The sequence below is a fragment of the Geotrypetes seraphini genome, chromosome 3, assembly GCF_902459505.1.
Source record: "Geotrypetes seraphini chromosome 3, aGeoSer1.1, whole genome shotgun sequence".
NCBI lineage: Eukaryota > Metazoa > Chordata > Amphibia > Gymnophiona > Dermophiidae > Geotrypetes > Geotrypetes seraphini.
In genome coordinates this window covers 45,391,412-45,411,278 of record NC_047086.1, presented here as the reverse complement: position 1 = coordinate 45,411,278, position 19,867 = coordinate 45,391,412, and the positions used below count along the sequence as shown (strand labels likewise).

The window sequence follows — 19,867 nt, the reverse complement described above, 5'->3', positions numbered from 1 at the left end:
TTACAATGCTAAAAATAAAAGGTTAAAATAAATTTTTGTAGGGGGGGGGGAAAATGTGAACATTAAATAGACAAATTACAAATACATAGAAACTTAGAAACATAGAAACATAGAAAAATGATGGCAGAAAAGGGCCATAGCCCATCAAGTCTGCCCACTCTATTGACCCTCCCCCTTAGCCCTCTGAGAGATCGCACTCTGATGACCCATCCCCTTAACTCTACCCTCTTAGAGATCCGACACGGGCATCCCATTTATTCTTAAAATCTGGCACGCTGTTGGCCTCGATCACCTGCAATGGAAGATCATTCCAATGATTAACCACTCTTTCAGTAAAGAAATACTTCCTGGTGTCGCCATGAAGTTTTCCGCCTCCGATTTTCAGCGGATGCCCTCTTGTGGCCGAGGGCCCTTTAAGAAAGAAAATATCATCTTCCACCTCGAGACGACCAGTGATATACTTAAATGTCTCAATCATGTCTCCTCTCTCCCTGCGTTCTTCGAGAGAGTATAGCTGCAATTTGTTCAACCTTTCCTCGTACGAGAGATCCTTGAGCCCCGAGACCATCCTGGTGGCCATTCATTGAACCGACTCAACTCTCAGCACATCTTTACGGTAATGTGGCCTCCAGAATTGTACACAGTACTTCAGATGAGGTCTCACCATGGTTCTGTACAATGGCATTAGGACCTCGGGCTTCCAGCTAACAAAACTTCTACGGATGCAACCCAGCATTTGTCTTGCCTTGGATGAAGCCTTCTCCACTTGATTGGCAGTTTTCATGTCTTCACTAATGATCACCCCTAAATCTCGTTCTGCTGCAGTTCTAGCCAAGGTCTCACCATTCAATGTGTACGTTCTGCACGGATTATTGTTGCCAAGGTGCATGACCTTGCATTTTTTAGCATTGAAGCTCAGCTGCCAGATCAAGGACCATTGTTCTAATAAAAGCAGGTCCTGCGTCATATTGTCGGATAAATCGCTGTTACTTACAATGTTACATAGTTTGGCGTCATCGGCGAACAATGTTATTTTACCTTGAAGCCCTTGTGTCAGGTCTCCTATGAATATGTTGAAAAGGATCGGGCCCAAGACCGAGCCCTGCGGCACTCCACTGGTCACCTCCGACGTTTCAGAGAGGGTACTGTTAACCACCACCCTCTGAAGTCTACCACTTAGCCAATCATTGACCCATGCGGGTAGAGTTTCACCTAATCCCATCGATTTCATCTTGCTCAATAACCTGCAGTGGGGGACGCAATCAAAAGCTTTACTGAAGTCCAGGTACAAGACGTCTAGGGACTCTCCTAAATCCAGCTTTCTTGTTACGCAGTCAAAGAAGCTGATGAGATTGGATTGGCAGGACCTACCCTTGGTGAATCCATGTTGGTGGGGATCGTGTAGATTCTCCTTGTCCAGGATCGTATCTAATTTGCGTTTGATTAGTGTTTCCATGAGTTTACTCACTATCGATGTGAGACTCACCGGTCTGTAATTCGCAGCCTCTGCCCTGCACCCCTTTTTGTGCAGAGGAACAACGTTAACTGTTTTCCAGTCCAAGGGGACTCTTCCTATACTCAGGGAGAGATTGAAGAGTACGGATAACAGTTCCGCTAGGACGTCACTCAGCTCCCTGAGCACTCTGGGGTGTAGATTGTCCGGTCCCTTGGCTTTGTTCACCTTGAGTCTTGTTAGTTCGTCGTAGACGTCCCTGGGTGTAAACTCGAAATTCCGAAATGGGTCTTCCGAGCTTTGCTTTGCTTGCAACTGTAGATCGGACCCCGGAGCCTCGCAGGTGAAGACTGAGCAGAAATATTCATTTAGTAGTTCGGCTTTATCTGAATCTGATTCTACGTAAATTCCCTCTGGTTTTCTAAGGCGTACTATCCCATCTGTGTTTTTCTTTCTGTCACTAATATACCTGAAGAAGGATTTGTCCCCTTTCTTAATATTCTTTGCTAGGTTTTCTTCAACTCTAAGCTTGGCTTCTCTGACTGCCGCTTTGACAGCTGTAGACTTGGCCATATATTCTATTTTGGCCTCCCTTTTCTCCAAATGTTTGTAGGAAATAAATGCTCGATTCTTTTCTTTAACGAGCTCTGAGATCTCTGCGGTAAACCATTGGGGTCTATTGTTTCTTCGCCGTTTACTTACTGATTTTATGTAGCGGTTTGTTGCTACGTGTAGGTAGATTTCAAGGTTGACAACATAACTTCCACATCATCGGTCACAGCTTGGTTTTGTAGTGCCTGATGAACGAAATCTCCCATGCGATTGAAGTCAGTGCCTCGAAAGTTGAGTACTTTTGTTATCGTACTTGATTTAGTGAAACCTTTCCTGAGGTTGAACCATACCATGTTGTGATCGCTGGAGGCTAGCTTATCTCCTACCGATACCTCCGAGACGCTTTCTCAGTTAGCGAGTACCAGGTCCAATATCGCCTGGTACTCACTAACGAAAGCATCTTGGAGGTATCGGTATGAACATGAGCTTGAGAGGAAAGGGGGAGAGGAAAGTTAATAATTACATCATTAAAAACAAATTAATTAAGGGAAGAGGGGGGAGGATAAAACTCGAACTCTATGGAGGCGTTAGCGTTTAGCGCGTGCGGTATTGTACCGCGCGCTAAAACCGCTAGCGCACCTTAGTAAAAGGAGCCCAAAGAATTTGCAGGGAGTACCCAGAAGGCTAGGGGAGAGAAGAGTAGAGACAAGTAGGTATAGAGCTTGGCAACAGGTAGCAGAGAGAGGTCATACCTTTGCAGAGCCATCAGAGCAAAGGTTGTAGAGGTGACCAGGAAGTGCAGCAGTGAGACAAGACTCAACTTTATATAAGAGGAAAAGGGAAGGGTCAGGATAAAGACCACTAGAACAAAGCTTATATGGGTAAGCAGGAGTGGCTGCAGTATATATGAGACTACATTTCACACAATACTTTGCTCACACATCATAGCAGGACATGACTGTAGCATTACAGTTCTTTGAAATGAGAATAACATTAAACACATGTCTTAAACTAGCATGAGGCTGCCGGGGGCTGAACAATATATAGGCTGTGCTCTTAATTCTATTTTGCAGCTGGCATGCGTGGGCACTTTTTGTGGAGAGACTTCTCTTTTTAAATATTCAACTTTCTTTTTTCTCAAGTCACCTTTCAATTTGTTGAAAATGACGACGTGCTTTTTTCACAGTGTTGCCTGTTGTTGAACTCCTTTTCATAGATCTAATCGATCTGAGGCAACCAAACATACTGCTTTACCATTAACAGTATCCATAAAATATTGAAGCACCCATTCTTCATTGAACTGTGGGGCTTTCTTCACAAATGTTAATGCTTTTTAGTGGATAGCTTAGACGTTTTCGCAAAGGTGAAGTTTGAAGGTTAATGCCAAACAGACATAGGATCTAAGTAAATATGTCACTTAGGCTGAGCACTTCATTCTATTACAAATTTCTTACAAGAAAATTTTTTTCAAGATCATATTTTGTCTGAGGGACAAACCTTTCTTGTGTGTGTTTTAAATGTATGCTAAAAATCACCAAACTGACAGTCTATATACATAAGGCAGGATCACTGAAAAGCGCTTTAAATAGGTTTTTGTTGCCATTTTGCAGTAAGAACTGGCAAAAAATGTGTATTGAGCAATTGGTGGCTTTCCCTGGGGGTAGAGGGCTCTGGCCTTTGGAAAATCATTCAAGCAATTGGTGAGGCAGAACAGGCATGTTGGCATCTCATGATTACTAATAAGACTGTCTCCTGCTCCTATAGAAAAATTCAACAAAGGCTGGCCAAATATGTCAGAAAACACAAGGGGTAATTCCTAATTCCACCTATTGCTTGATTGGTGGCAGCTCAGCAACAATCAAGGTTGTTCCTATTGTTCCATGTACTAATGTGACAGCCTTTCAGGTCCCAGAGCAGCTGCATCCTGCTGTCCTTTTCCAAAAGTCTTATTTTCTTTGTGGGTCACTTTGCTTTCCACTTTTAAATTTTCTAGCAGGTCACTAAGAACCAACCCAAGTGCCACAGGATGTGCATCTATGGGATACAGGCTAACATTCTGACAACAAAATGAAGTGTTCCAACAGCCACAATAATTTATTAAAAATGAAACATGCTCAGAAAACAACCAGTGAGGCCTTCAGATAACATCTGAAGAAGATTCCAGAGAAATGGATTGTCTGGATTGTTGACAGACATGAGTCTATCTCCACTCCTCCCTGCTCTCTAGTCTTGCTGTTAACGGCTAGAAAATTTTGGAGAAGCCACTCTCTTCAGGTTAAGCTATTTTTAAGGACATCTATAACTTCTGGAAGTTAGTATCCTCATTTTAAGAAAATTTTAAATCTTAAATTTTTGTTCTATTCATTTATGGCTCTATGCCCCCCCCATAACATTTAGAAATTCAAAATTAATTTCCCTGTTTTGAGCTGAATCACTCTGGTTTAGATGCACTAAAATCTCCAATCGTAGCTAAACCGGTTTCACTGGTTTAGTGACCGTTTGTATTTGCCAACCCAATGCTCTAAACAGGCTCACCGTGTGGTTTTACTTGCGGTCCTACATTCTCCAATTCTGGCATGCAAATAAGGTCATTAATATTAAAAGTAGGCATCCGATCGATGCCCTAAACTTGCATGCCAGAATTAGGTCGGTGCGTGTGTCTAAGCCAATCAGGGCATCAGGCCCCTTCCTGTGCATCCCAGGATGCACCAGGAAAGGGACGGCCCACCATTTTGCAGTGGCAGGCCTGAGGAGCAGGAGGGACTGAGCATCCCTCCTCTGTTGACTAATTTCCAGGTTTGGGGGGGTTGGGGCGGTGTGGGGGATTTCAGGAGACATCTGGTGGCAGGAGGGAGTAGGCATCCCTCCTGCTGATTTTTTTTTTTTTTTTGGGGGGGGGAGGAGATGGAGAGGTCAGTTCGGGGAGAGCCTTGCTACTATTGTTTATTATTTCTAAAGCGCTGAAGGTGAACGCAGCGTTGTACATTTTAACATACAATAGACAGTCCCTTCTCAGAAGAGCTTACAATCTAATTTAGACAGGACATTTCAGGTTTGGGGAGATTATGGTAGATGAAATAAAACAGTGGGTATAGGTATTTGACAGCAGTGAGTGGGAGTTAGGAGTTGAAAGCAGATTCAAATAAGTGGGCTTTTAGCTTGGATTTGAACGCTGCTAGGGAGAGAGCACGACGTATTGATTCAGGTAGCCTGTTCCAGGCATACGTCGACGCAAGAATGAAGGGACGGAGTCTGGAGTTGGCAGTGGAAGAGAAGTGCTTGCCCGATGAACGGAGATCACGGGGAGGAGCATAGGGGGAGATAAGTGAAGAAAGATATGGGGGGCTTCAGAGCGAACGCACTTGTAAGTCAGCAAGAGGAGTTTAAACTATATTCAGAGATGGATGGCAACCAATGAAGTGTCTTGAGGAGAGGGGTAATGTGAGAATGGCGGCTCTCACGAAAAATGAGTCGCACAGCAGCATTTTGAACAGATTGAAGAGGCGAGAGGTGGGCACGTGGGAAGCCCAAGAGAAGTACATTGCAGTAGTCTAAGCGTGAGGTGACGAGAGCATGGAAAAGGGTTTTGGTTGTGTATTCAGAGAGAAGAGGACGGATTTTGGTAATATTATAGAGGAGGAGGTGACAGGATTTGGTGGTCTGTTGGATCTGAGCAGAGAAGGAGAGAGAGGAGTCAAAGATCACTCCAAGGTTGCGAGCCAACGAGACAGGAAGGAGGATAGTGTTATCCATTGAAATAGAGAATGACGGGAGGGGGAAGCAAGTTTAGGCAGAAAGATAAGGAGCTCAATTTTAGCCATATTCCGTTTGAGATGGCGGCGAGACATCCAAGCGGTAATGTCTGACAGGCAGGCTGAAATTTGGGCTGAACTCCCGGAGTGATATCCAGCATGGAGAGGTAGATCTAGGAGTCATCAGCATAGAGGTTATATTGAAAACCATGAGAGGAGATCAGTGTACCAAAAGAGCGGGTATATATGGAAGAGAGGGCCCAGGACAGAGCCTTGGGGTACGCCGATAGACAGCGGGATGGCAGCGGAGGAGGTACGAAGAGAGAGATATGAAGAAAACCCTGTGTTAACTTTCCTTCTATGAATTGAAATTGTAACTTTTCCTCCTATCCCTCACTTTTCATGTTTAATCTAACTAGTAAGTCTGTTTTCCGTTATTGTACTCACTCCCCATTTCTTAATTTTTATTGTACATCGCTTAGGAATTTAAATAAGTGATTTATCAAGCTCTAATAAAAACTTGAAACTTGAAAACTTGAGAGAGCAGAACCCCAGGAGGGGGGGGTTCATGGTGGGCAGGAGGGAGTAGGCATCTCTCCTACTTATTTTAGCTAGCATATGGGGGGAGGAGGTTCTGCCATGGCAGGAGGGAATAGGTTTCTCTCCTGCCAACATTCTGGTTCCGGGGTGGGTAGGTCGGCAGGAGGGGTCATCAACGACAGGGAGGCCAGCACGGACATTTTTTTAAATGAGGCAGATATTGTGCATGTGTAGCACATGCACAAAGTCTATGCCATTAAAAAAGAAAAAAGTTCCAATGGCTGAGTGGCAGGAGGCTGTTTGGGGCTTCCCCTGCCACTCAGTTGTTCGATCTTCTTCATTCCGACTCTACGCATATGTCCAGTCACCCTCGGAACAACTGGTCCAACAGGGATTATGGTGAACCTCCATGCAAATCATTTACATAGAAACTTGTTGGAACGTCCAATCACTGTTTCACAATCGGTAAAAAAAATTGGCCAATAGCAACCGTGTTTAGTGCATCTAGCCCTCTGCGGGTTTATAATTCTTGTTCTATAGGGATGCACATTAGGAAGAGTAATCCAAATCAAAGTTACTAGATGCCAGAATCTACATTGGGAGTCAGCAACCAAGAAAAAGATATGGGTGTCATCGAAGATAATACACTGGAATCTTCTGCCCAGTATATGGCAGGAACCAAAATAGCAAACAGAATGCTATGAATTATTATTAGGAAAAGGATGGTAAATTAGACCAAAAATGTTATAATGCCTCTGTATCACTCCATGCTGCATCCTCACCTTGAGTATTATGTTCAGTTCTGGTCACCAAATCTCAAAAAAGATATAGTGGAATTAGGAATAGCTCAAAGAAGTGACCAAAATGATAAAGGGAATGAATTCCTCTCATATATGAGGAAAGGCTAAAGAAGCTAGGGTTCCTCAGCTCAGATGAGGCTGCGGGTGTGGTTATGATTAAAGTCTACAAAATCCTGAGTGGTATAAATTGGATAAAAGTAAATAAAATTTTTTAACACTGTCAAAGGCTTTGCTAAAATCTAAATACACTACATCTAGCGCATTCCCTTATCCAATTTCCCCTTCATATCCCATGGCTCCTCTTCTATCCTGTCTTAGAAGGAGAGGCAGGCCAAAACATCTCAAAGGACATGTCTTACGTTCCCATAGGTGGCCAAATCATAAATGTGACCCTGTATTATGGATTCCATCTTGTTTCTGGCTTTTATTGGTGGTGAGGTAAAACGTAACAACATGGTCTTTGCTTGTAAGGCATACTTGTTCAACAAATTCCTAGTAGATCACTAAACCCTATGCCCCCTTTGCATGTCTTTCACACTCCTCAAGACTATACCTCTGTTCACTTCTTGAGTTCTCCTGTATTTCCCTACTTCTATTGTATCCGACTCCAACCTTACTATGGTCCTATGTTACTTGCCTGGATTTTTTTCAGTTAACTCTTGTTAACTGCATCGAATGTCACGGTGTATTGCAGTATACAAATAAAATTTTAGGTTATGTTATATTTCTTAGAAATCTGAAGATAAGGGCTTCTCTTCATTTATTTGAATATCTTAATTGTTTTATAGGACTTAAAGACTGGAAGGAAGTCCAAGCATGGTATTTGAAGACATCAAAGCTGGCCTTGGCTATAGCAATTATACGCTGTAAACCATCAGAAAAAAGCAGCAAAGAGTATGCAGAATATCTGTCCAAAGTTATATCTGAACGGGAACTGAACTGGAGAACAGAAACAGAAAGATTAAAAGGTGATGTTCTCCGGTTAAGGCAGGAACTTCTTTTGAGAAAAATATGTCCTGTAAATGGTAAGTGTATATGTGCTACTATTAACGTGTGATCACTTTTTCAGAGTACTTTTCATATGTGAAATTGACATGTTCATTATTTTTGATTAAAGCTTGCTCTTTTCATTGTTTGCATGTTTTCATACTATTTGAGCTAAATAATTGTGGTCAAATTTATGACAAGGACAATGAAATGAAATGAATTAAACTGAATTTTAATGGAAGAATTGAAATGAAAGAAAACATAATTGAAGTTTGAATGAAATTTATGATGAATTTTTGAAGCTTAAGAGCTAATTTTAAAGAGTTGTTAAAAATAAACAATAAAGTGGACTGATGAAGACGTGTGGTAGCTGGTTATAACTTATGTTCAGCTACTTTCTGAAAGTCCATACAAAAATTTATATTTATATAAAAAAAAGTTGTATTTATATCTGAAGAAATATCCTCTTATCTTTATATGTGATGCCGCGAAGTTTGAGCACTAACTAGCTCTATAGTAGAATTGACATAAGATTTCTGGAGCTAGTTAGTGCTAAGTTTATTGGACTAAGTTCATACTATTTGAGACATAAAATGATCACACTTTCTCACTGTTGAGAATAACTTGATATCATGCCTGAGACCTTTAAAAATGTAAAGCATTAAGTACTGAACTAGGAAACAAGTGAGAAGAGCGGGAATTCTAAATTATAATCTACCATAATAAAACGCTAAGCGCGCATGCGCACTTTTACCTGCGTGATCTGTAGATCCGAGGCCTGCAGGAGTGCACATGCGCTCATAGAACGGTCCCTCTCTCGCAGATCCCAAGGTGATGTGTGATCTTGCCGGCTCCCTTACACTTCACGCCCGGCCGACGTTTATTTTTAAGTTTAAAAGCCACCGCCGCAGGTCCTCTCACGAGCCGCACCTGCGTCAGAGAAGGCACAAGGAAATGGAGGGAGAAGGGATGCTGCTTCAGCTTCTGCACAGGGTAGTGGGGGGAGGGAAATGCTGCTGCTGCACAGAGAAGTGGAGGGGGAGGGAAATACTGCTGCTGCTGTTGCACAGGGAAGTGGGGTGGGGGAGGGAAATGCTGCTGAACAGGGAAATGGAGGGGGAGGGAATGCTGCGGCTGCTGTACAGGGAAGTGGGGGAGGGAAATGCTGATGCACAGAGAAATGGGGTGGTGGGAGGGAAATGCTGATGCATAGGGAAATGGAGGGGGAGGGAAATGCTGCTGCTGCTGCCGCACAGGGAAGTGGGTTGGGGGGAAATGCTGCTGCATAGCGAAATGGAGGGGGAAGGAATGCCGCTATGGCTGCTGCACAGAGAAGGGGGGAGAGAAATGCTGCTGCTGCATAGCAAAATGGAGGGGGAAGGAATGCCGCTGTGGCTGCTGCACAGGGAAGGGGGGAGAGAAATGCTTCTTCTGCTGCATAGGGGGCACTGAGAGACACAGATAGATAGAAAGACAGACAGACAGCGGGAGGGAGAAAGAAAGGAAGAAAGCCACAGGGGCAGGGAGAGAGACAGAAAGAAAGACAGTCAGCGGGAGGGAGAGACAAAGACACATATATTCTAGCACCCGTTAATGTAACAGGCTAAAAGACTAGTATTAGAATAAAAATATAAATATAACTTTCTCCTTATTATGAAGAGAAGATGTGGAAGAAAAGGGCTTAATGATGTAGTATAAGGGGCTCATTAAAAAAACAAAAATAGATGCCCAAAAGTCAGCATAAACCAGAACTTGGATATCTTACTAGGCAAAATGTCCAAGTGGACATTCTCAAAATAGACTTTCTAGACATCGCTCTGGTCACTTTCTCTCCAGTGCATCTAAGTCTTAAGGGGAGAGGGTTTTAGAGGTGTGTTTTGGGTGGGCTTAGGACTTGGATGTTCTGCAGGGATAATCAAACTTTTAACAAAATGTCTAGGTCACCAGTTAGACATTTGGAGCTAGACCTGTTTTAAAAATGAATAAGGATCAAAAAGGTACCCAAACTGACCAGATAACCACTGGAGGGATTAAGGCAAGACCCCTTTTACTCCCCCAGCTGTCACCGACCCCCCTCCCATCACCCAATTATGTGAAAAAGAAACAGTACTTTCCAGCCTGTCTTACAACTTCACATGGCTCATATACATTTCCGCAGCAGAGCAGAGGAGCACTCTTAAGGGTTACTGCAGTGAATGTCACATTAAAAGTCCCAGGTCAGTATGTTAATGCCACTGGATTTTCCATTACTTTGTTTATCTGATCCCAAATGGATCTCCAAAATTGAAGTATCAAGGGACAATAAAATAATAAATGATCTAATGTCCCAGGTTTGAGATGACAGTGCCAACACCTATTAGACTTGGAACTATCTAATTTCTGTAACTGAACTGGGGTCCAAACTGCTCTATGCAACAAAAAAAACAAGTTTGTCTCATAGATGCAGACATCGTACATCTCATCCTCCAAGTCCAGATTCGTGGCCATTGAGACGCAGTAATCTGATGCTTTATCTCAATGCTCCAAATGTCACGAAGACCAGTTTTTGGTTTCTTATTCAAAAATCCAGATACTATATTAATTTATACCACTGAACGGCCTGGTAACACTGTGTTATTTGGCACTCTGATGAGAGCTAAAAGCCAAATATCATCTCACAATAATAAACTTATCTTTATTATGACAGGGGTTGCCATACAGCTTATTCTAAGGAATTGGAAAAACTAGGATAGACTAAACTATTCCTTTTGGTGGGAGTCTCTCTGTCATTTTTTTAAGATGGAATGTAATATGGCTATACATCAGGGACATTATAAGAAGTTTCTGAAGATTTGGGAGCCATTGATAAAAATTTGCAAAGAGTGCTTGGAGATTATACCCTTTGGTCATACACGTCCAGGGTGGGTGGGAGGGCGGGTTGGAATATATTTTTCAATTTCTCAGTCTGAGTGTACTTTTTGAATATAATTATGGGGGAGATTATATATCTTTTTGTCATAGATTATAATTGTAATTATATTTAAGTGCTTTTATAGAGTTGTATAGCTTTAAAATGAATAAAGAAATTAAAAAAAAAAAGTCCCAGGTCAGAATTTGCTTATATTGTATGGTGAGCCTTCCAAAACCTACTATACCTACATAAAGATGACACCTTTAGGCATAAGGGCTATTATTGTGGTGTATAGGTGGGTACAGTAAGTTTTGGGTGAATATTGGACGGCTCACCATCCTATATAAAATGCTAAGCTTTACCCCGTGTTCCATGATCCCTGATCTGTCGGGCTGTGGCAGGTAAGAGTACGCATGCACGCGTCTAAGGACCGGCGACAGGTAACACGCCGCGACTCCCCCTCCCCCTCACTGCCGACCCTACCCGGCACACCAGAAACCCCCGTTAACCCTCCCAGCCGACCCACCACGAGACGAACACAAACCTCCCGGCTCCAGCAGCATCCGAGGCAGAGTAAACACGCTGCTTTGCGTCCTTCAACTGACCTAATTTCCTTTTCCGCGTCCCTGATGACATCTTCAGAGACGTGGCAGAGGAAATTAGGCCAGTAGAAGACCGCGAAGCAGCGTGTTTACTGTGCCTTGGACTCTGCTGTAGCTGGGAGGTTTGTCGGCCGTCTAGCGTTGGGAGGGTCGTCTGGGAGGGTCAACGGGGGTTTCGGGTGTGCTGGGTAGGGTTGGCGCGGGGGGGGTGTTAAATGGATACATGTTGCTTAGGGGGATGGAAGGCAGGCAGGCTGGCATCGGGAGGGGTTAAATGGAAACATGCTGCTCAGGGGGATGGGAGGCAGGCAGGCTGGCATCGGGCGGTGGGGGGGGGGGTTTAAATGGAAATATGCTGCTCAGGGGGATGGGAGGCAGGAAGACAGGTTGGCATCAGGGGGAATTAAATGGAAACATGCTGCTCAAGGGGATGGGAAGCAGGCAGGCAGGCTGACATCGGAGGTGGGGGGGGTTAAATGGAAACATGCTGCTCAGGGGATGGCAGGCAGGCTGGCATCGGGGGTTAGGGTGGAACAAAGTCTGGAAGATAATGATGGGGACATAGGAAGGAGGCACTGGGGGCACTAAGGACATAGAAAGGGGCACTGAGGGCACTAAAGACATAGGATGCACTGAGGGCACTAAGCAGGATAGGCACTGGGGCACTAAGGACACGGGATGGAGGCACTGGGGGTACTAAGGACACGGGAAGGAGGCACTGGGGGCACTAAGGACACAGTACGCAGGCACTGGGGCACTAAGGTAAGGACATAGGAAGGGGTACTAAGGACATGGGAAGGAGGCACTAGGGGCACTAAGGACATAGGAAGGAGGCACTGAGGGCACTAAGGACATAGGGAGAGACACAGACAGAAAAAATGACAGACAGACAGCGTGCAAGGAGAGAGAGACAAAGAAAAGAAAAAAAACAGACAGACAAGACATCTATTCTAGTACCCGTTAATGTAACGGGCTTAAAGACTAAGTTTCCAAGTTTATTAGTTTTTAATATCCCGACCATAAAACAAATATCTGGCCGGTTAACAATATAATTTAAAAGAGGGAGTAAAAAGGGAAGAATGGATAAAATATTTAAGTGGGACATAAATGACAAAAACCAGACAGACTTGACTGTGAGGATAGTAAGGGAGGAGGGGAAAAAGTTACATTAATAAGAAGAAAAGGGAAGAATGGGTAGGGAAAAAACGTGAAGGTGAGGGCATATTGTAGTAGTAATTGCTTGCAAGAGGAGAGAAAATAGAAATAAAAGAGAAGAGAGAGAAAATAGATAGTAGAAAATCTAGGTTAGGTTAAAAGCGTCATGAAATAAGAAAGTCTTTAGACAAGATTTAAATTTAACAAGTTGTTGTTCGCCGCGGAGGTATTGTGGCAAGGAGTTCCATAATGTAGGGGCAGTTACAGCAAAATTTGTTTTACGAGTATAATAGAAATCTTTTAGAGGGGGGATGAAAAGAAGTTTTTGATCAGAGGATCTTAGAGTGCGGGAGGAGCATTGAGGTATCAGGAGTTTGTCAAGGAATGAAGGTTGATGAGATTGTTTAATTTTAAAGCAGAGTAAGATGATTTTATAGGTGATACGGTGGGTGATAGGGAGCCAGTGAGCTTCTTTTAAGAGTGGAGTAACATGGTCATATCGGCCTTTTTTATAAATAAGTTTTATTGCAGTATTTTGTAGTAATTGAAGGCGACGTAATTCTTTTTGGGGAAGGCCATTGAGAAGGGAGTTACAATAATCTAGGTGGGAGATTACTAAAGAATGAGTCAATACAGTAATAGAGTCAGTGTCCAAGATAGAAAGTAGGGATCGAATAATGCGCATTTTGAAGAAGCAGACTTTAACGATTAAACTGACATGATCATGGTAAGTACAATATAAGCAGCTTATAGTGACGTATACCTTGGACTTTTTATATGACGTTCTTGTAGAGTGCCCCTCTGCTTTGTTCTTCTGTCTGTGAACAGTTGCTAAGAATACTGACTGCTTGAACGTCCAAAAAGCTTTCTTTTGTGCATTTTTCATGTGGACATTTTTATATTCAAGAATAGCTACAAAGATAGACGTATTAAGGGACAAAACATCTACATAAGTCACTGGATTTCTGGACGTCTTTCTCAAAATGTCCTATTGAAAATGCTCTCCACGCTTCTAAGTTTACATTATTTATTTGAGAATCCTGTTCTACTTTTAATATGCATATATGCTTGATGTTAAAGACCCAAGCCTGATGTTGATTGGATTTGAATGTTAAATTACTCAGTTTTTCAAATCCAGGCTCAATTACCCTATGCAATTACATATTACCCTATGTAAGAGAGCTTACAGTTTAAGGCCGTTTCTGTTAACACAAAGCATACAAGTTCTGACAACTTGGTTCAATCCCCCAAATCGCAACCTGTTGCAGAAGGATTCAGTACTTTTTCTTTGGCTCTGCCTCCTTTCTCAGTGGGCTCTACTGCCCCTCTTCAGGTTTTTTTTCCCTTCTGCAGGTGAGCTGGAAGGTATCTTTCTGAGAAGTTTTTATTATTTTTTTTGGGGGGGGGTTTCTATCCAATTTTAAGGTTTGAAGTGCTCAAGAGGTCCCCAGTGACCCTGGGGCAGCAATGCCAGGGAGAGGACACAGACCCTCTGAGCTGGTTGCTGCTGGCAGGGCAACCGTAAAGGAACCTGTCTAGCCAGCCTGCAATTAAGGAACTCGAGAATCGTTCTTCTGGAAACAAGACTTGCTCCTGATTTATCATGTGCTTGAGCACAGGCTGTTTGGCCCCACAGTGGTCCAGGAGGGTTTTGAAGGGTACCAGCTGCATTTCCCTCCCCTCTTTGCGGCATGCGGTTTCATGGGAGCCTGAAGTCTCAGTTCGGCATTTGCCCAACTGGCAGGCCAAAGATTGAAGGGTCCTGGATTGAGGAAATAGTTGTTTGAGGCAACTGGCAGGCCAAGGATTGAAGGGTCCTGGATTGAGGAAATAGTTGTTTGAGGCAAGGGTATATTCTCCACTATTGAGCTACAGTAATAGCTGAAGCAGGCTATAGAACTAGTACAGCAGAGCACAACACATTACAGCTATGGGAAAATCAGGGGGGGTTCTCTAAATGTCAGTTTTGGAAGTTTCTGGGGGCTAGATATAAGGTCTCCCAAATCCCCTTCCCTTACTTTTTGGTGATTTGCTGTAGCTTTCCCAAAATGCTTCTATTGTGGCCTCTTGGATTTTCTGATTTTAATTTAAAAGCCTTTATCGGCAGGAGGGAGAGAACAGGAGCCAAGCAGAGGAGGCAGAGGGTGAGGGGCTCCGGCAAGAGGTAGCTCCGCCCACCCCCTGACATCGCCTGCAGCAGATCTGGAGCTCTCCCTTAAAAGGGGAGGGGTCAACGACACGCACATCCAGCTTGCCTTGAGATCAGGGCAGGGAGGAGAAGTCGGGCTGAGGAGCGAGGCAGAAGGGAGAGAACAGGAGTCGAGCAGAGGAGGCAGAGGGGCTGTGGCGAGAGGTAGCTCTGCCCACCCCTGACATCACCTGCAGCAGATCCGGAGCTCCCCCTTAAAAGGGGAGGAGCCAACAGCGCTCAGCTGTTCGTCAAGAGCGCCTTTGCGAAGAGCTTAGAGAAGGGACAACCCACCACTAAAGAAGAGCAGAGGGAGACCACAGCAGGTGCAGAGGACATTCAACCAGGCGGACCCAGCAGGTGCAGAGGCACACGACCAGGCAGACATAGCAGGTACAGAGGACACACAACAGGCACAGAGGACATAGCAGGCACTAAGGACACACAGCCAGGCAGACATAGAGGATAAAGCAAGCACAAAGGACACACAACCAGGCGGACACTGAGGCCACAACCAGGCGGACACTGAGGCCATAACCAGGCGAATACAGCAGGCACAGAAGACATCCATAGCAGACACATAAGACATCCACAGCCGACACAGAAGACATCTGCCAAATGGGCAGCAATGGAAGCAGCAGACAGAAGCAGGATGTTGAGCTACCCAATTTTCTTCACCGTCTGCCATATGTATAACTACCTACCTTCTGGGAGGCGGTCTTACATAGGCGCTTAATGCGGAGAACTGGAAAGCCTGAAGAAGCAAGTCTGGAGGGCAGAATATTGGAACTGGAGGACACTTCAAGCAGTGGAGGAAGAAGACAGAGATGCAGAGATCATCAAGACGGAGGACAGCATTGAGGAAGAAGCCCGGGAGCTGGAGAACTTCATAGAGGAGGCATACAGGGAGGCCGTGGAAAAATACCAGCTACAGTAGAACTGCCGGGATACGCCTACAGAGAGTGTGAACCACCAGACGGACAGTTACCAGGAGGAAATGGGGTACACAGCAGCAAGATCTGGAAACAGCGGAGGGAACCCACAAGAAGTCGATCGCCAGGATGAGAGGAAATGGATAGGAACGAAGGGCACGGACCTACGGCTGGAGAGATAGGCATACACCAGGGACACGGACCTGCGGCTGGAGAATCAAGAGAAGATAGAGAGGACAGCAATCGACGTGGGAGACTCTATCAGACAAGTTGACAGTCACATAGCAGGAGGAAGACTGGATCGACTGCCTACCAGGAGCCAAGGTAGAAGACATAGTGAGCCGCATTGACTGAATTATCGACAGTATGGAAGAAGAAGATACGGCGATGGTGATCCATGTGGGGATAAACAACGTGAACAACAGGAACTACAACAGAAGTACTGAAGGACCAGTTCCAGATGCTAGGAATGAAGCTGAAGAACAGAACTCAGAGGATTGCATTCTAGGAGATCCTGCTGGTACCCAGGGCTGAAGAGAGGAGACAGATGGAGCTGCAAGCAGTCAACGCGTGGATGCGGCACTGATGTGAGGAAGAAGGATTCCACTTCATGTGCAACTGGACGACGTTCTGGAGGAAGAGCAAGCTATTCAGGAAGGACGGACTCCACCTCAGCAGAGACGGAATAAGGCTACTTGCAAACAACATCAAGAGAGAAGTTGAGAATTTTTAAACTAGGAAGAAGGGGAAAGCCGACAGTCGACCGAGAGAGTCGATGATTCGGAAACCGGAGGATACTGTGCAGGAAGATGGAAGGGAAGACTAACCAGCTCGCAGACAAGACAGACTGAAAGGAACACAAAAGAGAAGGACATGCAAGAAGGGAACAGGCTGCAAACTCAAGTGTATCTACACGAATACAAGGAGCCTTAGAAATAAGATGGGTGAATTAGAAGCTGTGGCACAAAAGGATAACGTTGACATCATCAGCATCGCAGAACCATGGTGGACTGATAAAAATGTCTGCGACACAGTGCTACCAGAATACAAACTATACTGCAGAAACAAAGTGACTAAAAAAGGAGGAGACATTGCCATATACGTCAAAGTGGGAATTGAATCTACTGGAGAGAACATGCCACAACAGACGGATAAGTTAGTCTCTATGGGTCAAAATTCTGGGAACAAATGGACCGTAAACGAGGATAGGCATCTACTACTGATCCCCAGGCAGTATGAAGAAATTGATGGAGAAATGACGGATGAGATTAAACGCAACTGAAAGGGAGGCAACACAGTTATCATGGGCGACTTCAACTATCCGGGGATAGAATGGATCCTAGGCACCTCCGGCTGTGCTAGAGAGACCAAGTTCCTGTAAACTGAGGTGATTGCTTTCTGGAACAACTTGTCAAGGAAAACTCAAGAGGAAATGCTATTCTGGACTTAATTCTAAATGGGCTGCGAGGACCGACACAGGATGTAGAAGTAGAAGGGACGCTGGGAAACAGCAATCACAATATGATCCGCTTCAACATGGAAATAGGGGCGAAACATCAGTTCAGAACGAAGGCCACGGTGTTAAACTTCTGAAAAGGGAATTACGAAGGCATGAGACGCATGGTGGGGAAGAAGATTAAGAAGAGGATTAACACTGTAAAGACGCTAGAGCAAGCTTGGTTTCTTTTTAAGGATATGGTCACCGAGGCGCAAAATCTATATATACTGCATATCAACAAGGGATCAAAGAGGAAAAAGAATAAAGAACCGGCATGGCTCACTGTAGAGGTTAAGGAAGCGATCAGAGACAAAAAACCTCATTTAAGGAATGGAAAAGATCAAAAATGGACAAAAACTGGAATAAGCACAAACAATATCAGCGCAGGTGCTATAAGGCGGTAAAAGAAGCCAAAAGAGACTACAAGGAAAAAATAGCCAAGGAGGCGAAAAACTTCAAGCCATTCTTTTGATATATTAAAGGGAAATGACCCGCGAAGGAATAAAGGGAGCGCTAAAAGAGGACAAAGCAATTGCCGATATACTGAACACGTTTTTTTGCGTCTGTATTTACTGAAGAGGATATACACAGCATACCGGAACCCATCAGGCTATATGCTGGAAGTGAAAACAGGAAACTGACAGGGTTAACGGTCAGTCTAGAAGAGGTATGCAGTTAGATTGATAGGCTTAAGAGTGATAAATCCCAGGGACCGGATGTCATCCATCCGAGGGTCATCAAGGAACTGAAAGGGACCATTGCTGAACTACTTCAACTAATAGCCAATCTGTCGATCAAAACGGGAAAGATTCCGGAGGACTGAAAGGAGGCGAATGTTACGCCGATCTTCAAAAAAGGTTTGAGGGAAGACCCGGGAAACTACAGACCGGTGAGTCTGACCTCGGTACTAGGAAAGATGGTAGAGGTGCTGATAAAGTACCGCATCATTAATCACCTTGATGGACACGGTCTGATGAGGACCAGCCAGCACGGCTTCAGCAAAGGCAGATCTTTGTTTGACAAACTTTGTTGCACTTCTTTGATGAAGTAAACAGGCAGCTGGACAAAGGTGACCCGGTCAACATTGTATATCTGGATTTTCAGAAAGCGTTCAACAAGGTTCCGCATGAACGACTACTTCAGAAAATTGCGAGCCATGGAATCGAGGGTGAAATACTCACGTGGTTTAAAAACTAGCTGAAGCATAGGAAACAAGAGTGGTGGTAAATGGACAATACTCGGACTGGAAGAGCGTCACCAATGGGTTGCCGCAGGGCTCGGTGCTTGGACCCTTGCTCTTCAACATCTTTATAAATGATCTAGACATAGGTACAACGAGCGAAGTGATTAAATTTGCAGACGATATGAAGTTATTCAGAGTAGTGAAGATGCAGGGGGATTACGAAGATCTAAAACGTGACACTCAGGCTCGAGGAATGGGCATCGACATGGCAGATGAGGTTCAACGTGGATAAGTGTAAAGTGATGCATGTCGGTAACAAAAATCTCCAGGCCATGGTGCGCCCTCAACTGGAGTACTGCATACAGCACTGGTCGCTGTATATGAAGGAGGACACGGTATTACTTGAAAGGATACAGCAAAGAGCGACTAAGATGGTTAAGGGTTTGGTTAAGGGGTTGGAGGAGCTGCTGTACAGCAAAAGATTAGAGAAACTAGGCCTCTTCTCCCTCGAACAGAGGAGATTGAGAGGGGGCATGATCGAAACATTCAAGGTACTGAAGGGAATAGACTTATTAGATAAGGACAGGTTCACCCTCTCCGAGGTAGGGAGAGCGAGATGGCACTTTCTAAAGTTAAGAGGATAGATTCCGTACAAACGTAAGGAAGTTCTTCTTCACTCGGAGAGTGGTAGAAAACTGGCACGCTCTTCCGGAGTCTGTCCCTCCAGGGATTTAAGACAAAATTAGACAAGTTCCTGCTGAACAAGGACGTATGCTGGTAGGGCTAGTCTCAGTTAGGGCGCTGGTCTTTGACCAAAGGGCCGCTGCATGAGCGGACCGTTGGGCATGATGGACCACTAGTCTGACCCAGCAGTGGCAATTCTTATGTTTTTATGCCTCGAAACACCTCAATTTTGCTTAAAATCGATCATTATGGACTCCTCAGACATTTCTACCCTTGTATCATGCCAGATATGCTCTGGATGGTTGACTGAGGAGTGTCATTGTGCAGCGTTACACATGAGAGTGGGGCAAGGGTCCCCGGCTTAGCATGCTCTGGTATCTCTAGGGCTGGGGAGTTGCATGGGGCTTGGTTACCAAAGAGAAAATCCTTCCCAGAGTCCTTAGAGAGCAATTTGGTGAAACGCAAGCACGTGGACACCAGAAAGCACAAGAGATGACGATGAGAATTCCTGAAGTGGTCTTCTAGCTTCCTATTCAGGGCTCTACCCCTGATTTTTTGAGTCTCTAAAGTTAAAAGGGGATAGATTCCGTACAAATGTAAGGAAGTTCTTTTTCACCCAGAGAGTGGTGGAAAACTGGAATGCTCTTCCGG

General features: G+C 44.5%; 1 protein-coding gene across 2 annotated transcripts in view; it reads left to right on the top strand.

The window, feature by feature from the left end:
- Positions 1-19,867, top strand: part of MEI4 (meiotic double-stranded break formation protein 4) — a 72,679-nt gene that overhangs the window by 21,663 nt on the left and 31,149 nt on the right. For both annotated transcript variants that reach the window (XM_033936087.1, XM_033936086.1), the window contains exon 2: positions 7,886-8,122. In XM_033936087.1, the coding sequence (XP_033791978.1) occupies positions 7,886-8,122 (237 nt within the window). The remainder of the gene's footprint in view (positions 1-7,885; positions 8,123-19,867) is intronic.